This window comes from Chelonia mydas, chromosome 1 (genome assembly GCF_015237465.2).
Source record: "Chelonia mydas isolate rCheMyd1 chromosome 1, rCheMyd1.pri.v2, whole genome shotgun sequence".
Classification (NCBI taxonomy): domain Eukaryota; kingdom Metazoa; phylum Chordata; order Testudines; family Cheloniidae; genus Chelonia; species Chelonia mydas.
Window position 1 is genome coordinate 240195655 of NC_057849.1, and position 20330 is coordinate 240215984.

The following is a 20330-nucleotide window of genomic DNA, read 5'->3' on the forward strand; positions in this document are numbered from 1 at the left end:
CAGGGAAACCAGTAGTGTATTTTTCATGAGGGAAAGCAGGGCACATCTAAAGAGTGCTCACTAATGGGGTGCTATTTCACCCAAGTGGGTAGGCTGGGATCCCCTACCAACAGCTTGTCCCCTAGGCTGTGAGCAAGGTATATCAGGTCACAGTAGCGGAAGGGTCATCCCAAGGTCTACTTTGGATGTGTGAAGATAGGACATGCAGTAAAGGCATTGCCTTTTGAGGGCTGGGACCTCAGAAGTGGGTGATGGCCCTGAGAAAAACAGGGTCTGTGAACCAAGAGAAACTATCCTCAGGCCTAAGAGTAAAAAGGTGAGAACACCACACACTACTAACTGAACCATGTCAGCCCCGGGCACCTGAAGTGAAGCAGGAAGAGACAGGGGTCCTATCCCAGACTGGGGATGTAGAGGACTGGATCTATAGGACAGCACAAAGTTGGAGGTGATGTGTGGGGCAGACATGACAGTGATGGCAGCAGTCCAGACAGCTACTGAGCACACCAATCTAGGAGTAGATGAGAAACCGGGGAAGAGGGTTTCTTTGGCTGACAAGAACAGGGCTGAAGTCTTTGCACAACTCAGATGGCAGAGTGCTTGCAGGAGCTGGAAGAAACATGCTCCTCAAGGGATAAGGTTTGGATGCAAGCCATAAAGAGAGCAGGAGCTGGTTTGCCTTGGAGTAAAAGAAGAGAACAATGAGCAGCACCAGTGCTTGCTTCAGGAGGAGGACCTGATGAAGTTGGGCACTGAAATCCTCCTGCAGAGCCAGAGCCTGGCGGAAAAGGATGAGACGAGACATTAGAGACCCTGGAAGCTGAGTTGGCTGCTTTAAAAGGTAGAGACTGAACTCTGGGTGAGAGTATCAACAGTAAAACTTATCCTCGGACCGGGCAAGGCTCTTGGGACAAGATATGTCACAGGGGGACTGGCCCTTTTAAGGGGAGACTAACCAGCTGCCTCCCAGCTGAGGCTGAGAGGCTTGGAGCCAGGGGATAGCCTGAAAAGCATCTGGTCCTTATGAAGGCCAGCAAAAGCTCAGCTGAGTACGTGAATTGGAGAGAGCTGGTAGGCTGGTCCTTGGGTCAGGTCAAGGGGACTGGGAGAAGTGTGGGAAAAGCCCCTGGGAGCTGTAGCCCATATTGGGCAGAGACACTACTTCATTTTGATGTTTTGCCCAAGTTTCTGTTTAACCAATAAAATCCTACCCTGTGGCAATGGGCTGAAACAGACTGGCTTGGCATCAATCCTTCCTGAGCTGGTGAGAGAGCCCACCAGCGTACAGTCAGTGCTCCCGCCTCCACTCCTTGTGAACTGGGCACTGTGGTCCTGCACACAAAAATCATCTCTACACACAAGAATACACATACTTTATTCACATCCACTCCTCCGCCTACCTGGTTTCTCATCAGCGCTCCACCCTCTCTAGCTGAGCAAGAAATGCTCCTATGATGAGCGCTCCACTAGCTCTGCCTGGGTTCAGGGTTTGCATTAGAACCAGCTGTACTTCAGCCAGGAGCCCACTGTCTCCTCCTTTCCTCCTCAGCTGCCTTTCCACAACGAACTCCAGTACTGCCTATCAGAGGCAGAGAGGCAAGGCTACAGAAAGAAGTTTAATTCTCTAAGGTGATGCTAATTGAACTGTTTTCAGAGTAACAGCCGTGTTAGTCTGTATTCGTAAAAAGAAAAGGAGTACTTGTGGCACCTTAGAGACTAACCAGTTTATTTGAGCATGAGCTTTCGTGAGCTACAGCTCACTTCATCGGATGCATAGCATATCGTGGAAACTGCAGAATTACAGAGAGGAACAATAAAGAGGGTCCAGGGCAATGAGTTCCCTCTGGTGAAGGATTCAAAATCCCTGGAAGGATCTCACTGTTGGGTACTTGGGAATAAGCAGGGCACTATGATAGAAAGCATCTACTATAAAGGTAGCAATGATGGAACAGATCTCTGAGATGAGGTGAACAGACAATGATACCACGCAGCTATATACAGATTTGGGCCCAAGGATCTCAAAACTCTTTCTCAAGGCAGGTAAGTATTGTTATGCCATTGTGACGCACTCTATATGATTTTATAAAAATATGCTAGTGAGTGTGAATATAATGTAACTGGAATATGCTTCATGCAAAAGGTCTCTTATAAGGTATTACAAAGCTTATAATCTACTGAGTGTGGTCATCCTATTTGTATAAATGTATCACTCTTGTATCTGAAACTAGAAATATAAAATATAACTCTGAAGGCCTATTGTAATTATGCAAAGTGTGGGCCATTAATGGCGGTTTGGAATCTTGATGGCTCCCATTAACCAGGACAATTGTCTGTAGATGGCTCTGTTTCACTTGTAAGTCTTCCTGTATATGTGTGTGCTGGCAAGTGGGTAATGAAACCTTACTGGAATCTATCTTTAGCCTGGTTCTTTCCATTGAGAAGGAGGGGGTGGGAACCCAGAGAGGAACAAACGATTCCTGCCTTATGCAAAAGATATATAAGTGGGTGGAACAGAACAAAGAAGGTGTCAGAGTAGCAGCCGTGTTAGTCTGTATTCTCAAAAAGAAAAGGAGTACTTGTGGCACTTTAGAGACTAACCAATTTATTTGAGCATGAGCTTACGAAAGCTCATGCTCAAATAAATTGGTTAGTCTCTAAGGTGCCACAAGTACTCCTTTTCTTAGAACAAAGAAGGAGAGCCATCATGAGAAATCCCCTAGCTACCACCTGAGCTGGAACAAGGGCTGTACCGGGGAAACGACTGTGTCCAGACTAGGAAGGCTTCCAGTCTGTGAAAGAAACGTATTGAAACATCTCTGAGGGTGAGATTTTATCTGTATTCAGTTTTATTACTGTATTAGACTTAGATTTGTGTGCTTTATTTTATTTTGCTTGGTAATTCACTTTGTTCTCTCTGTTACTACTTGGAAGAACTTAAATCCTACTTTCTGTATTTAATAAAATCACTTTTTCCTTATTAATTAACCCAGAGTATGTATTAATACTTGGGAGGGGGGGCAAACAGCTGTGCATATCTCTCTATCCGTGTTATAGAGAGCAAACAATTTATGAGTTTACCCTGTATAAGCTTTATACAGGGTAAAATGGATTTATTTAGGGTTTGGACTCCATTGGGAGTTGGGCATCTGAGTGTTAAAGGCAGGAACACTTCCTAAGTTGCTTTCAATTAAGCCTACAACTGTTAGGGGACGTGGTTCAGACCTGGATCTGGGTTTGCAGCAGGCTAGAGGGTCTGGCTCAAACCAGGCAGGGCACTGAAGTCCTAAGCTGACAGGGCAGGAAAGCAGGAGCAGAAGTAGTCTTGGCACATCACGTGGGGTTCCAAGGGGGTTTCTGTGATCCAACCGGTCACAGCCATTTCACAGACAAGGAAGCTGAGGCCCAGAGAGTTTAAGTGACTTGCCCATGGTCCCACAGCAAGTCAGTGGCAGAGTCTGGAATAGAACTCCCATCTTCTGACAATGGGTGCCACTTTAACTACTAAGTAATACTGTCTTCTCCTTCACTTGCTGGGGAGGGAATTACACACATTATCTCTGCACTGTGTGCAGCAAGAATACTGCAGTATAAAATGCCTCTTGCAGAAGAACACCCAGAGGCTGTGGAGAGACTTGGCTGTTCCTTTACTGCTCCACAGCCCCTTACTTCATGGGTAATATCGCAGCTCTGCAGGCTCTCCTCTGGCTCCAAGACCTCAAAGGGGCCATAACTGTGGCAGCTGAGACACCAGAGCAGGACTTAAGTATGGAGAGCTCACAAGTCAGTGACTAGACTTGCTCAGGTTATTGTAGATGAGACACAAAGCAGGCCAGTCATGGTACAATTCACTTCTGAAGGAAGTCAGAAACTGGATTTAAAGAGGCTGGTGGAGCCCCATTTTAACTACATTACAAATTAAGTAAAGGGCACTCAGATTTCATGCTCCAGGGCATAAACTGATCACTGCTGGAATTGCCTCACCCCCAGCTACACCACTGAACAATTAAGTGCATCCTTCAGGCTGAGGTTGGCCTTTACCTTCCTTCAAAGCATCATATGTCAGCCACTTCCAGAGAGAGACACCAGAGCTGAATCAACAGTCTGATCCATTGCAGCATTGTCATTATTAGGACTGTAGCAATGCCTAGAGACACCAGTAAAGGATCAGGTCCCCTGTACACACAGTAAGACAGTCTCTGCCCTAAATCTAGGTTATTTTAAGAAGCAACAGGTGGAGGAGACAAACAGATGGGGATGGAGGAGAAGAGGTCACAATAAAGTAAGTGAGTTAATCAGGATATCTGATTAGACAGAGCAGTTGTTTGATCAGGACTGCAGGAAGCAGCCTGTCAGACTAAGACCAGTGGCCTGATATGGCACAGCAAATACTACAGGACATATTCTTAGTAACACTGGGACCTCTTCATACCACTTTGGCAGTGTAAAGGGCCCTTAATGTAAATGAGAATCTGGCCCTAAATCACTATGATCAAAGACAGCAGAGCAGGGCTCTACAAGGTGACCTGAGGGCAGCTTCTGGCAGGCCCAGCTGTCAGGAGCTGATGGGCTGGCCTCCCTTTTGCTGAGCTTATGGCCATGAGAAAACATAACAGCAAATAACAGTAATTCCTAGCACAGCAGTGCACAGGTTCAGAGTGGCATTTCCAAAGCAGCAGAGTTCGGTGGTATCAGAACTGGAGCAGTCTGGCTTTACCTACAACAGGGGAACAACATGAGCTGCACAGACCATGTCCCTCCTGGAGGGGAGCAGAGAAATGCTATCAAACGGACAAGTGCTGGCTGCTGAAGGAGCGAAATCTGGAATTGGGCTTTAATTTTAGGTCCTTAAGAGTCATCAGCACAGCAGCTGCAGACTGAAACCCTATAACCCTTGTTTTCTCCCTGCCTCTGCAGCTCAGGTCACCACTCCCTCTAGGAAGTGGGTGAAAAATTACTTTGGCTGCCATTTGGGACAACAGAATAAAAGAATAATCGTTGGCGCTTGTCACTGCATATCACAACGGCAGGCAAGTATCACAGTCATTCCCATTTTACATATGGGGACACTGAGGCAGAGAGAGGCCGACAGTCATATTTTAAGACGTGGCTTCTGATTTTGGGTTCTGAGCTGAGGCACCTCAGGCCTGGTGGTCAGCGATGCTGAGCAGCCTCCACTTCCATTGACTCCAGGGAGCCTGTGGGTACTCAGTGCTTCTGAGAATCAGGCCTTAGGTGTAACAGGTTGAGAACCCAAAAAGTGGAGGCTCCCACCATCAGTGGCAACTTTGGAAAATTTTGGTCTAAGTGATTTCCTAAAGTGATCAGTAGGCCACACAGCAAGTCATTGACAGAGCTAGGCATGGGACCCAGGAGTCCTGACTTCCAGCCCCTGCCCTAGCCACTGGACCATGCCCCTGCTTAGCTGTACTGCCAGCCTGTTCTCACCTTTAGAGACTCCCCATACTGCTGAGGGATTATTTCCCACATACCCCTGAGTCTCCTACCAGAGAGAACCCCTCCTGCTGTGAAGGGTGGAACACTCCCTGAAGCTGCATCCTCTCTGGGCCACAATGCGAGAGAGACTGTCATAACAAGATCTTCTGTGATTCCCAGTTAAGAGAGCTCCATTTGTCTCACAGGTCTCTCCCCACCACCTTCCTCTCCCTCTGCCTCTACCCCTCCTTCTTTTTACCACACCCTATGGAGGTGCTTACTCTAAAAGCCCCCCCCTCCCCCGAATCAAAATGGCTGTAGGAGGTATGACCAGATCATTTTCACAGAGCGCGGGAGGGCAGGCGCAGCAGTTGCCTGCGATGGTAGTACAGTAGAATTGGCACCAGGGATAAAAGGGAATTGTTCAGTGAGGATGGTTTATTGCAGGCCAGTATCACCCTAAACTAGATGTCAGGCTGAAAGCAAGGTGCTCTGAGTATGGAGGAGAGAGAATCCAGACAGTATGTGATCACTATAAAGTAGCATTTGCAGGGAAGATGGGGAGCAGACACTCTCAGTTTCACGTGTTGAATTAGCGCTGGCATGTTTGAATCCCTGGTTTTATATTAATAGGCTTAAGTATTTCCACTTATTCCAGCAAGGAGTTTTAGGTTATCAGCACCCAGCCCCACCTGGAAAAACTACCTCAAGGAAGAGGCGGGTTCAGACACAATAAAAGTTCCTCCTCGCTGCCTGTCTTCCCCTGTTCTGAACCCACCACACTAGGGGCTCACCACGAAATAACACTTCCTTCTAGAGCAGGGGTAGGCAACCTATGGTACGCGTGCCAAAGGCAGCACGCGAGCTGATTTTCAGTGGCACTCTCACTGCCTGGGTCTTGGCCACCGGTCCGAGGGCCTCTGCATTTTAATTTAATTTTAAATGAAGTGTCTTAAACATTTTAAAAACCTTATTTACTTTACATACAACAATAGTTTAGTTGTATATTATAGACTTATAGAAAGAGACTTTCTAAAAATGTTAAAATGTATTACTGGCACGCAAAACTTTAAATTAGAGTGAATAAATGAAGACTCAGCACACCACTTCTGAAAGGTTGCCCTGTTCTAGAGTGGAGATACCTGGGGAAGAAAGGCTAAAAGGGAGCAGAGATGAGAGACCCACATAAAGCACTGCTACACACACACAACCACCAGCAATGTGAAGGGACACAGGGGCCAGGTTACAACTCTGGAGAGGTGACTCCCTAGATTGTAACTGGAGCAGGAGGGGAAGAGAGGCCTTGCCTAATTTAATGTTCAATGACTTGGCGTTTCAGGGGCAAATCAGCTGCTTACAATCCAAAGAATGCACAGCCCTGGGGAAGATAAACTGGACAAAAAGAGGGTCTGAGCCAGGGAAGAATGGAGACATTGTGCTATCGATTAGAAATTCTGTAAGACGAGTTTACAAGACTCTTCTGTCTCCTCAGAGCAGTCCTGGCCCCTCCTCTTGCCTCCACGAGCTCCCTTGACTGGGTGACATTCAGGAGCAAGCAGCTGGATGTTGCTGCAGTGTCTTCTGAGCCACGAGAGGGGAAAAAAACCCTCCCCCTCTGCACTGCACTGCTGCAAAGTCACTCAAACCCCTTTAATTATTCAAGTTCGTCAGCAATATACATCATCTGTTCAAACAAAGCCTGGCTTCATGACCTGTAGGAACTGCCCCTTCCTCTCCCCAGCACAGGAATCAGGCTGCAATTATGTTCTTATAGATGTCGTAGAGGGGACACAATAGGATCATAGCTCCCAAGTAATTAATTTGTGCAGAGTTAAGCCTCTAAAACTGTCAACAGGAGATTAACAGGAAAGCAAGCAGCTCTCTAGTCCTATCTGTTCCCTCAGTGGCTGTGTTATACCAGGCACAGTGTAAATAGTAACCCTGGAAGAAAAGGAGTACTTGTGGCACCTTAGAGACTAACAAATTTATTTGAGCATAAGCTTTCGTGAGCTACAGCTCACTTCATTGGATGCATTCAGTGGAAAATACAGTGGGGAGATTTATATACATAGAGAACATGAAACAATGAGTGTTACCATACACACTGTAATGAGAGTGATCACTTAAGGTGAGCAATTACCAGCAGGAGAGCGGGGGGGTGGGGGGGCCTTTGGGGCAGGGACTGTCTTTGTTAGGTGCATTATCAGTGCCTACACTATGGGGGCCCCATCTATGATTGGGGCCCTCTAGGAATTACTAAAATAATATTAATATTAACAATAATCCTGTCCCTCCCTAACCAATCCTTGTTCTTCCTCTACAGCTCTGTCCCATCAGCCTTGCTACACAGCAGATCATTGTTTTTACAGAGAGCAGTACAGAGAATGACACAGGATGTCCTGGTTCCAGGCACTCACCAGCCATTGGTGAGGTGCTGCCCCAATCCAGGCTGAGGCCCTCTCCCTTTGCTTTGCATAGTGCAGCATCGCTTGGAGCTCTCTACTTGTTTCCTATTTGGCAGCGCCGCAGAGGGAGAAGGTTTATGCCCTTGGTCTGTGCTTTGCCTGGCACAGCACTGCACAGGGGAGTGAAACTGTCTTGTGTCTGGCGTGGTGAGGGTTGGCACTTGCCCTGCTTGTGGTGTCCTGCCTTTCCAGGGCACAAAGCACATGCCACAGTCACACTTCTCAAAAAGAAAAGAAGGACTTCTGGCACCTTAGAGACTAACAAATTTATTTGAGCATAAGCTTTAATGAGCTACAGCTCACTTCATCGGATGCGAACTTGCCAGCAATGGGTCTTCCTAAGACAAATCACGTGGGCACCAAATCACGTGGGCACCAGAGACAAGCATGCTTCACATTGTTCTGAGTGACCGCTGGGAATTAGAGTCAATGAGCAAAGCCCTGTGCTGGCCAGGGAGGCACAAATGCCCATCACTGACACTGTGGGAGAGGAGAGAAGTTAGACATATCATGTGCATAGGAGCAATACCAACTGTGGCATCCTGATGCCCTTCTGACAGTAGCTGCTCATCTGAGAGGCAGCCCTGAGGCAGAATGAAATGCCAGGCAAACAGCCTGCCACTGGGACAATGCCATGCAAGGGAAGGACTACATCAGACTCAAGCTGTGACCAGTCACCATAGCAGTTGCCACAGCAGAACACAGTAATGGTCCATCTTCTAGACTGGTTTTCTGTGTCAGACAGTGGCCACTGCTGGATGCTTCAAGGAAAGCTTTAACTCCCTCATCATGCCCCAAGCTGTCCAATGTTATAGCCAGTGGGGAAATTTCTTCTTGCCTCCAGCTGGTGATCAGCTTATGTCTCGAAGCATTAGGACTGTAGTTTATTTCCTAGCTAGAGCAACTGCAGAGGCCATTCTAATTTGTGTGTGTGTCCAGTCAGCTTTTGGAATTTACTAAGTTAGCAAAACACCCAGTGGTTGGTGCTTCTCTCATTATCAACATGCTGCATTGCTCCATTATCTGAAGAGAAGTAGTACAATAAGGGGACAGTGGAGGGAAGAATAAATGAGGCATAAAGGAAATGTTTACTCAGGTTTTCAAGGGTCACCTGAGAAGGTCTCTGCTCACCAGAAGTGTCAGTGAAGTGACAAGACCTCTATGCACAAGATACAGGGATTGGATAACAGGCAAATACCAGAGCAATAGCACAGTGTGAGACACTTACATGTCACAGTCATGTATTTGCCTGTTGAATTCTTCGTACTACACATTCTCAGCTCTGAATAAACATCACCTTTAAGGGGGTAGCAATTTGGCTGCTTTCCAGAGGCTGAGGGTGGATTTCTGGTGCCTGAGTGGCTGGGTCAGAAGCCAAATCTCCAGGAATCTGGGGATTCCTGTCTTTCCAGATTTTTTTCTTTGGTTTGCAGAACCAAAGCTTTCATTAAACAGGGATTGGGGTGGGAGACACTGGACTCCCAGAGAAACAGAAGTCTCTAGTTACAATCCTCTGATAGAAAATGGTTCCAGAAAACACCAACCTCTGGGATCCAAGGGACGGAGTTTTCCCCGGCTGGATAAACAGACCTATTCCTTGCACCTCTTTGCTGCTCTTGGTTCTAAGAGACATGTAGATAAAAGAAAAAAATCATCTTATAAGTGACTGATCACATACACACAAGGTTGAAAAGCTTTCACAAGTCCATGTGAGCATGGGTGCTGGAACTAGGGGGTGGGGAGTGCGGGAGTGGTTTCCATCATATTCAGGCTTTACAGTTTGGTTCAATGACTCTCAGCACTCCCACCATACAAATTGTTTCAGCGCCCCTGCATGTGACCAAACAGCAAGTGCCCGGCGGCTTCTAAAAGCCTACAAGTAGTACTGGGTGGGAAAATGTCCTCCCAGCCCAGGAAATTTTTTGAGACTGATAATTTTTTCAATCCTGATTCAGGATGAAAAGTCGAAATTGCAAATGTGCACAAAACAACACCTTGGGGGAGGGGAGGGGTATATAGGTGTGGGTCAGTTGAACATTTCATTTTGATTTTGACCTTTGACACTTTGTTTCAGTTTGTTTTTACTATAATTAGCTTAAATTTCTAAACAGTCCTTTTAAACCCCCCACCCCTACCCCAGTAAAAGGGAATTTCTCATTTAGACAATGTCGAAATGAGGGTTTTTGGGTTTTTTTACAATATTGCATTTTTTCCTCCCAAAATTTGTCAAAGTGAGAAATTCATCAAAACTGATCTTTTCCCCAATGAAAAAAACATTTTGTTAAAAAATTCCTGATCAGTCACAGGTGTAGTGAAACATAAGCACACTCTGCCTTTGGGACTGATGACTAAGGCCTTGTCTACACTACAGAGTTTTGTCGGCGATCAAAAAGTGCATAAGAAAATCAGTATTTCATGTTCACACTACACTCCCTCTGTCTACAGAGCGTGCCCACACTTGGGGCACTAATATCGACATTGAGAGCTGTGCACTGTCGATAGCTATCCCACAAGTTCCGCTGGACACCTTCTGCCGCTAGGTCTTGTGGAAAGGTGAAGTGGATTGCAGCACATTATGGGTCTGGGCTCAATGTCCCATGATGCATTGCTTTCCGTCCAAGCATTCCATGTGCTTCTGTCTTTGGTTGGTGGCATTTTTCAATGGCCCTTGTTTGCTGTTCATCCCACCATCTCTGTGTGAAAGGATGGATCCCACACTGCTCTCCAATGCTCTTCTGCCATTAACACATCACGGATGGAAGTGCAGTTTATTGTGAAGTTCCTAACTCAACAGCATTCACAGTTGCCTGATGTGCTGTCTGACATGGATAGGAGCATCATTAGATTACTTTTGGCATTCACGGAACAGTTGCACATGGTGGACTGTCGCTTTTGGACTGAGTGGTGGGATCACATCGTCATTCAGGTCTGGGATGACAAGCAGTGGCTACCTTCCTGGAACAGTGTGCAGAGCTCACCCCAGCTCTATGGCGCAAGGACACCAAAATGAGAGCTGCCCTCTCAGTGGAGAAGCATATGGCGATTGCGGTGTGGAAGCTTGGTGACTCCAGACTGCGACCAATTGGTCACAAATCAGTTTGGAGTCGGAAAGTCGACCGTGGGGATGTGTTAAAGCAAGTGTGCAGGTCTGTTAATCGCATCCTGCTACGAAGGACCGTGAGTCTTGGCAATGTATGTGAAATAGTGGATGGCTTTCCAGAAATGGGTTTCCCTAACTGCGGAGGGGCCACAGATGGCACACATATTCCAGTTTTGGCACCGGACCACTTTGCGACGGAGTACATCAATAGGAAGGGGTACTTCTCCATGGTGTTGCAGGCACTTGTGAATCACCACCGGTGTTTCACTGACATCAAGGGTGGTGGGGGTCCGGAAAGGTGCATGATGCATGTATCTTCAGGAACACCGGCCTGTACAGAAAGCTGCAAGAAGGGACTTTCTTTCCAGACCAGAAGATTAAAGTGGGGGATGTTGAAATGCCCACAGTGATCCTGGAAGACCCAGCATACCTGTTAATGACATGGCTCATGAAACCTTACACAGGAAACCTGGATAGCAGTAAGGATCAGTTCATAGGCTGAATAGGTGCAGGATGTCCATGGAATGTGCATTTGGCAGATTAAAGGGTGATGACTTTATGGCAGGTTAGACCTCAGTGAGGATAATATTTCCATGGTCATAGCCATGTGCTGTACGTTGCACAATATTTGTGAAGGTAAGGGTGAAAAGTTTGCTCAGGGTGGACTGCTGAGGCAGACCGCCTGGTTGCTGAATTTGAGCAGCCATATACCAAGGCTATTAGAGGGGCACAAGGTGGGGGCAATTCGAATCAGGGAGACTTTGAGGCAACATTCTGAAAATGAGAACCAGTAATGTTCTCGGTACTATTCTCGGGACTGCAATGCTTAATGAAACTGAGTTTTCCTAGGAAGTACTTGTGATTTTTGTGGCCTAGGATTCCAGTAAGCAAATGATTAAACTGCTTGTGTATGTCTTGCTGCTGCCTGATATCACAATTTTCAGGAAACAAATAAAGATTACTTATCATTCATTCAAAAACTTTGCTTTTATTGCACAGAAAACACCACCACCACCACACACACACTTGCTGGGAAAGGAGGTACCAAGGAAGGGCTGATTTTCAGAGCTGTGCATAAGTCCAGCTATCATTTGAAAAAGTGTCCGTGGGGTGGAGTGAACGGGAAAGCAAGAAGTCCCGGAAAGCAGAAAGGAATGCTCAGGTGGAGTTTAGGGAGGGCGTGGGAAAGAGTTCTGAATATGCTGATGGAGAGGGCAGGCATGCATAGTGTTATGAGGGACTTCAGCATCTTAGTTTTCTCCTCCGTAACTTTAATCATCCTCTTAGTAGCGTCCTTAACAGGCCTTTTTTTTTTTTTCCTGTCCTGCCTTTTGATTTCCCTCCACTCCACGCGTTCCCTCTTTTCTGCATCTGAGTATTGCAGCAGCTCCCAGAACATGTCCTCCTTGCTCTGTCTCGGGCATTTACTTATCTGGTGGAGGTGCTCTGCTGATGTGTAGGGGGTGCCTCTAAAGGCCACATCTGCAGAAGCACAAGGAACAATACACAAAAGCATGATTATTAAGTACACACACAACATTTAAACAGTACAGTAAAATACACCTCTAATAACATACCAATCACTTTCTCACTGTCTCTTGACAAGCACACATGTCGGCGAACACCACAAGCTTGGTAAGTTTACCCTGGACAGAGGGCATTCTACATGGGAAGAAAAGCAATATGAAAGGGTCGATGGGCACTTGACTAGGGACACTAATCTAAATTTTCCCACACTTTTCCACAGGCGGGGGTCATTGTACCAGATATCTCAGTCCTGAGGGTATGCAAGGAAGCAAGGGTGCTTCTAGTGCACACTTGCGGTTTCTGACCCAGTTCCTATTCTGCTAATCTGTGTGCTGCTTTGGTCCCTGTGCACATGATTGCAGAATGGCACAGGAAATTTTCCTTCAATGGGGAAAGGAACAAAGCAGCTCTGCCAAGGAAACTTTGGCAGAGGATTGCCAAGTACCTCCAGGAAACTTTCCTAGAGATCTCTCTGGAGGATTCCCATGAAATCTCAGTGTGCATCAACACCCTGTTCCGCTGTACTTCTTAGCTGCTCAGGGAAATGTCCAGCACACAGAAACACAGCCAGCCTTGTACATTTCTATGCCCTCAACCCACCTCTGCACTTCACAAAGCAAAGCCACTTACCAGGCGTCTCCTCTCCTGCTTCTTGCTCACCAGAGTGTGACTGCCAAGACTGGCTAGACACCTCCAGAGTGGAGAAAAGCTCCTGACTGGACACACCACCGGGAAACCCTGCAGTGGGCTCCACATCATCGTCTAACTCCACCTCTTCGTCAATGACTTCGTCCTTTGGGCTAGGTCCACTTTCCGCCAGCTCCAGGCTTGCTGAAGTATCCCTGGGACTCTTGGCAGTGGAGGTGGGGTCGCCACCGAGGATAGCATCCAGCTCTTATAGAAATGGCAGGTCTTTGGCGCAGCACCGGAGTGACACTTTGCCTCCCTCGCCTTCTGGTACACCTGCCTCAGCTCCTTGATCTTTGCTCTGCACTGCACCATGCCCTGATCATAGTCCTTTTTGCAGAAGTCTCGAGAAATCTGCCCGTAGGTATTGAAACTCCTACAGCTGGAGCGCAGCTAAGACTGCACAGCCTTCTCTCCCCATATACTGATCAGAATCAGCAGCTCCGCAGTGGTCCAAGTGGGAGAGCATCTGCTGTGTGGAGCCGTAATGGTCAGCTGGGAAGATGCGATGTGATATCTCCACGCCGAGCAAACAAAGCAAAATTCTGGGGGTTTTAAAGGGCAAGTGGCAGATGGTTGTTTACCTGGTTGCAGGGCAGTGGAGTTGGAACTGCTGACCAGAGCGGTCAGGATGGGCATTGTGGGACACCTTCTGGAGGCCAATTAAAGCGATAAAATCAAGCGTGGTGTCTACACTGGCACTTTGTCGACAAAACTTTTGCACAAAAAGCCTTATGTCCCTTGTCGAAGTGGTTTTATTTTGTTGCCAAAACTGAAGAGTGTTGTTGCCAAAAGTGGCATTGCAGTGTGTATACTGTGACAGGGTCAGGCCAGATGGCCATAGGAGAGTAATAGAAGGCAGATATATCAGCCCCAGGCTAAGTAGGTCCCTTTTCCCTGGGTAAGGTAACAGGGAAGGTTCCAGAACAATCAGGAACCTTCTGGAGACAATTAAGACAGGCTGATTAGAACACCTGCAGCCAATCAAGAAGCTGCTAGAATCAATTAAGGAAGGCTAATCAGGGCACCTGGGTTTTAAAAAGGAGCTCACTTCAGTTTGTGGTGTTCATGTGAGGAGCTGGGAGCAAGAGGCACTAGGAGCTGAGAGTGAGAACGCGGACTGTTGGAGGATTGAGGTGTACAAGCATCATCAGACACCAGGAGGAAGGTCCTATAGTGAGGATAAAGAAGGTGTTGGGAGGAGGCCATGGGGAAGTAGCCCAGGGAGCTGTAGCTGTCGCACAGTTGTTCCAGGAGGCACTCTAGACAGCTGCATTCCACAGGGCCCTGGGCCGGAACCCGGAGTAGAGGGTGGGCCCAGGTTCCCCCCAAATCCTCCCAACTCCTGGTCAGACACAGGAGGAGTCGACCTGGACTGTGGGTTCAGAAAAACGGCCAAGCTGAGGGCTGCCGTGAAGCTGCAAGGCGTGCAAATCTGCCAATAAGTGCAAGACCCACCAAGGTAGAGCAGGAACTTTGTCACAATACCTTCACTGTTTTGCCGCCAAAAGCTGCCTTTTGCCAACAAAACTGTGTTGTGTAGTCAAGGCATAAGCTAATTAAATCCATTTATTCATGCCTCAATATCAGTAACATCATAACAGAATTTTGAAAAGCCTTCAAGATCCATCATTAACTTCAAGCACTCAGCAGCTGACCTTCCAGTGATCTGCTGCACATCATCCATCCATCCATCTCCTTGCTGATCATGCCGTACTACGATGACCCTCCTCCATTCCTTCCATAATAACTTTCTCAAGGTTATTTCCATCTCTATGCCTAATGTGACCAAAGTATGTAAGTTTCAGTCTGTTGATTTCCAACATCATGGTCTGCTTCTCTCCAATAATATTTCTATATAACTAGCCTGCACTAATCTAGTCTCTACTCTCATTCATGTCAGCTGGAGGACCCAAGTCACCCTAATAACTATCTTTGTCCCCTTCACAAACTTTGAGCTGTAAATTAGTTGTTAACATCTGTTTATTCTCCAGTGCTTTGACCAATCTCTAACACTTCCTTTGGAAGACTATTCCTTAGAGTGATACGTCTCACCATTCATTACGAGCTTTTCCCTCGCAGTGATGGGGTGTACCAACCCTGCTATGTCCCCGAGCCCAACCCAGGGGCTGCAGACTGATTGTTTGCTCGGCCCCACCAGGGGTCCTGGGCCCTCCTTACAGCAATTGCCTGATCCCATAGGGAGACCTGATGCTTGTGCGACGGGGTGTACCAACCCTACACTGGGCCAACTGGGGCGGCCCGCTCGACACGCAGGACCCCACACAACACTAACTTTTAGCCTAAGTTCTCCTTTTCTTAATTTCATCTCATCATTCTTAGTTATCCTTCCATTGTACTGATGTAAATCCAACCTAACTCCATTAAACTGCAGTGGAGTTGTTCTGTATTTACATTGGTGTAATTGAGATCAGTATAATTGAGATCAGAATTTGGTCCATGGCCTGTTCTCATTCTGTGCATGTAGGGAGAGATGAATACAGGAGCTGGGATCTGCCATGCAGATCTAGAAGGAGAATTTTCCCCTGAATGTTTAAGACCACCCCTGAGCCTCCTTACCTGGTGTAGTGGCTTCTGAGGATAGTAAAACTGAAGGTTTGGGTCCACAGCAGGGATGTTCCTGTTTGCCAGAGCTTTAGCCAGTTCCCTCCAGCTCCCATATCCTGCAAAGAGGAGGGGGAAAGAGATGTGAAAACCCACTTCAAAGAAAAAGAAGAAACAACAGTGATAACTTCAGGTTACACCCTCTCCTTCTGGGGTTTTATAGTAATGGGAGCCTAAACCTCCCTCTTCCCCTGGAAATATTCAGCTTGGCCAGTCAGTGACACAACTCCTGTTTTGTTATTGTCCAGCACCTTTCATTCAAGGTGCTCAAACTGCTGCATAAAAAGTTAACAAATCAAGTATATTGGGACCCCACTATTGAAGCCACGCTTGCCAGCTCCTTAGGTGGCTTCCTTAGCCACTGAACCATGGTGATACATTGAACCAGTCACCTAACCAACAGCCTTAGCGCTCAAGGCTTACAGGCCCACAGCAGCCATACCACAGGCCCCTGACTGGATGGAGAAGGCCGCACTCTCGTTGGATACCTGGTCTACAGAAAGGCCCCAACAGCAAGAGGAAGCTGTCTGAGCTACAGACCATTGCCTGCTAGTTGTTCCCTAGACCCCCTTGCCCTGCTGCCTCACCTGACCCTACCTTACTGCTTTGCCTGACCTCGCCTCCCCAGTCCACTGAACTGGCCCCTTGGATTGGATCTTCTGGTTGCTGATGCCTGAGAGAACTCTGACCATTGCTCCAGATTGCCTCTGATATGAATTGACCTGCTGGCTACCTGACCATAGGCGCACACTTGAATACTGCTCCAGACTGCTCCCAATCCTGCCTCAGCCACCAGGCATTACAGTTTGCTCAGACCACTTCAGTTTCCTCCTAGACTCATCTTACCTGAAAAGGGTATGGAACCCACACGTACGGCCAGGGGCGCTGGAACAATCTGTATAGTGGGGGTGTTGATAGCCATTGAACCAAACTGTAAAACTTCTATATAGTGGAAACTACTTCAAGCTAGGGGGTGCAGCAGCCATAGGGGTATTTTGCCATAGGGGCCACTGAGCCTCCAGGAGCAGACTGCTCACTACAGGTGGAAAACCAAGCCTTACATGTCGCAGTGGACCAGCTTCAGGCAGAAAAATGCACCCTGCAAGAACAGATCATAGGACCCATGGTGCCATCAAGACCCAAATGCACAGTACCATTACCAGAGCTCTACAACGGGACCTGTAGCAAATTTAGGGGCTCCATTTCCAGCCATGGCCCAATGCCTACCAGATGGACCAGGCAAAGGTGGGATTAGTCATGATTTTCCAACAGGTGAGGGCCTGGACACAGTGACTGCTTTGCTAGAGCACCTATGCCTACCCCTACCCCACTGCTAGAGACCTACACCTTCCTGAGGGCCATTATGACAATCTTCGATGACCCACACCAAGCTCGCACTGCAGAGGCAGTCCTACAGAGACTCCACTAGGCCTTGGGGTCAGCTGCAACATATGCAGCCTGCTTTGGATGCCTGGCAGTGGACAGGGCTTGGAATGAGGTGGCCCATCTACACCAGTTCTGTCTTGCTCTCAGCGAAGAAATAAAAGATGAGCTTGCCTGTGTGGAGCTTCCCACTGATCTAGATTCATTTATTAAGTTGGGTCTCCAGATCAACACCAGACTTAGGGAATGGCATCTTGAAAGGAAAGGGATTCCACCCTGCATCCAGGCACTGCCCACAACCCCTGCAAAGGCCGACCCACACAAGCCCACATACGTGGACGTGGCATGGACCTGACTGGACCAGTGGTGAGAGTACTTGTGTTTCTACTGTCGTGACAATGGCCACATGGTGTCTGTCTGTCTTGCTATGTCCCCGAGCCATGTGCTTCCAGGAAACAACCGTGCCAAGCCTTGGTAAGGGGGTCAAGCCTGAGCAACATCGAGAAAACTCCTCAAAGCCCCCTCCAGCAATCCATTCTGGCTGCCTGGCCCAACATATTGAAAATGTACCAGCACCTACAACTCCAGTTACGACGCTGGCTCTGGGATTTCGGACAGATATTTTGGCCCCAGTGTCAGTCAGGGCCTTCTGTGAGGGGTAATAACTTAATGGGCACTACCATGGCTCAAGTACTCAGCCTGCCCAAACAACCTAAGATAGCCCCTGATTTAGTTGAGACAGTTAATGGATCACTGCTCACCTCATCCATCAGAAAACTATAGTTTTGGAAGTGATGGTTGGGAAGCACTATGAGCTTCTCCAATTTAACCTGATCTGGTCCTCACCGTTCCATTTGATGGTGTCAACAAACCATTACATTTAATTCTAAGCTTTGCCAGGACATCTGCCTCCTGACTTCCAGGCTCGAGACTCCAGAACCTCAGGTTGGATGCCTTGCCTGGGCTTCAGCAACACAGAGAGATGTTTGGGCAACACAGCAGGCCTGCTTGCTACTAGGGTCAACCATCACTCTCCACAAAATACCAAGTTTTCAGACATATTCGAAAAACAAAACGGAGACACTACTTCCTCACAGGGAATATGACTGTCTGATTGACTTACAGCCTGGAGCCAAGATTCTGTTCAGCTGAATGCATTCCATGTTGGAACACGAATTAGCCGCTCTTAAGGATTACAGAATCTGAGAATCTGGAGAAAAGTTTCCTTGAACGTTCTACATCCCTGGCTGGGGCCCCTCTCCTCTTTATGAAAAAGAATGACAGCTCCTTAAGATTCTGTGTTGACTACTATACTCTAAATCAAATTGCAGTGCAGAATTGATACCCACTACCCAGAGCTCCCAGACTGGGTAAGAGCAGCCCGGGTATTCACCATGTTAGACCTCAGAGGGACATACAACCTAGTCAGAATCCAGTCAGGTGATGAATCGAAAATCATTTTTCACACTTGGTATGGCCACTTTGAACATCTGGTGGTGCCTTTTGGACTTACTAACCTTTCAGCATCTAATTCAGTGGTTCTCAAACTTTTTTACTGGTGACCCTTTCACACAGCAAGCCTCTGAATGCGACCCCCCTTATAAATTAAAAACATGTTTTTTATATATTTAACACCATTATAAATTCTGGAGGCAAAGCGGGGCTTGGGGTGGAGACTGACAGCTTGTGACCCTCCATGTAATAGCCTCGTGACACCCTGAGGGGTCCCGACCCCCAGTTTGAGAACCCCTGATCTAATTAATGATGTCTTATGAGATATGCTGAACCGCTATGTGGTCGCCTACTTAGATGACATCCTAATTTACCCTGATGACCAGCCTATGCACAACCAGCATGAGTGCAAGGTCCTGGAAAGATTCTGCCTACACGGGCTCTATGCTAAGCTGGAAAAATGTGTCTTCAATCAGCCTACCATGGAATTCTAAAGCTACGTTCTGTCTGCTGAGAGAGGTCGCATGGATCCCCAGAAAGTGGAAAATGGTTCGCGACTGGGCAACATCACGAAGCAGTCAAGAAATTCAGCACTTCATTGGATTTGTGAATTTCTATAGATGCTTTGTATGGGACTGCTCCCGAATCCTGGCCCCTATAACATCTCTGCCGCAAAAACCCACCAAGTTTGCTTGGAGGCCAGAAGCCCAAGAAGGCTGTGATCATCTGAAGCTGGCGTTCACCTTCATGCCCATCCTCACACATCTGGACCCAAATCAGCCATTCACACTGGAACCTGATGCTGCCATTGGGGCGGTGCTGTCTCAGAAACAGGGCCTTGACAAAGAAGTTCATCCCTGTACGTATTATTCCTGCAAGCTCACTGCTGCCGAGCACAAGTATGACATTTTAGACAAGGAGCTTGTCATAAATATAAAGGGAAGGGTAACCACCTTTCTGTATACAGTGCTATAAAATCCCTCCTGGCCAGGGGCAACATCCTGTTACCTGTAAAGGGTTAAGGAGCTCAGCTAACCTGTCTGGCACCTGACCCAAAGGACCAATAAGGGGACAAGATACTTTCAAATCGGGGCGGGGGAGGCTTTTGTTTGTGCTCTTTGTTTATGTGGTTGTTCTCTCTTGGGACTGAGAGAGGCCAGACAGAAATCCATCTTCTCCAACCCATCCTAATCCAAGTCTCCAATATTGCAACCAGTATAGGTAAGCCAGGCAAGCAGATTAGTTTATCTTTTGTTTTATGTGAATTTTCCCTGTGTTAAGAGGGAGGTTTATTCCCGTTTTCTGTAACTTTAAGGTTTTGCCCAGAATCTGAATACCCTGTAAAGTATATTCCATCCTGATTTTACAGAGATGATTTTTACCTTTCTTTTTTTTTTTTAAATAAAATCCTTCTTTTAAGAACCTGACTGATTTTTCCATTGTTCCAAGATCGAGGGGTTTGGGTCTTTGATGATTTTGTAACCAATTGGTTAGGATATTATTCTCAAGCCTCCCCAGGAAAGGGGGTATGTAGGGCTTGGGGGGATATTTTGGGGGTAAGATGTCTCCAGGTGGTCTCTTTCCCTGTTCTTTGTTTAAAACGCTTGGTGGTGGCAGCATACTGTTCAAGGACAAGGCAAAGTTTGTACCTTGGGGAA

The 20330-nt window shown here is 47.3% G+C and overlaps 1 protein-coding gene across 1 annotated transcript in view; it reads right to left on the reverse strand.

The window, feature by feature from the left end:
- Positions 1-20330, reverse strand: part of B4GALNT3 (beta-1,4-N-acetyl-galactosaminyltransferase 3) — a 94168-nt gene that overhangs the window by 23981 nt on the left and 49857 nt on the right. The window contains exons 2-3 of the mRNA XM_007070826.4: positions 15793-15896; positions 9443-9520 (exon numbers count right to left, since the gene is read on the reverse strand). Of these exons, the coding sequence (XP_007070888.2) occupies positions 9443-9520; positions 15793-15896 (182 nt within the window). The remainder of the gene's footprint in view (positions 1-9442; positions 9521-15792; positions 15897-20330) is intronic.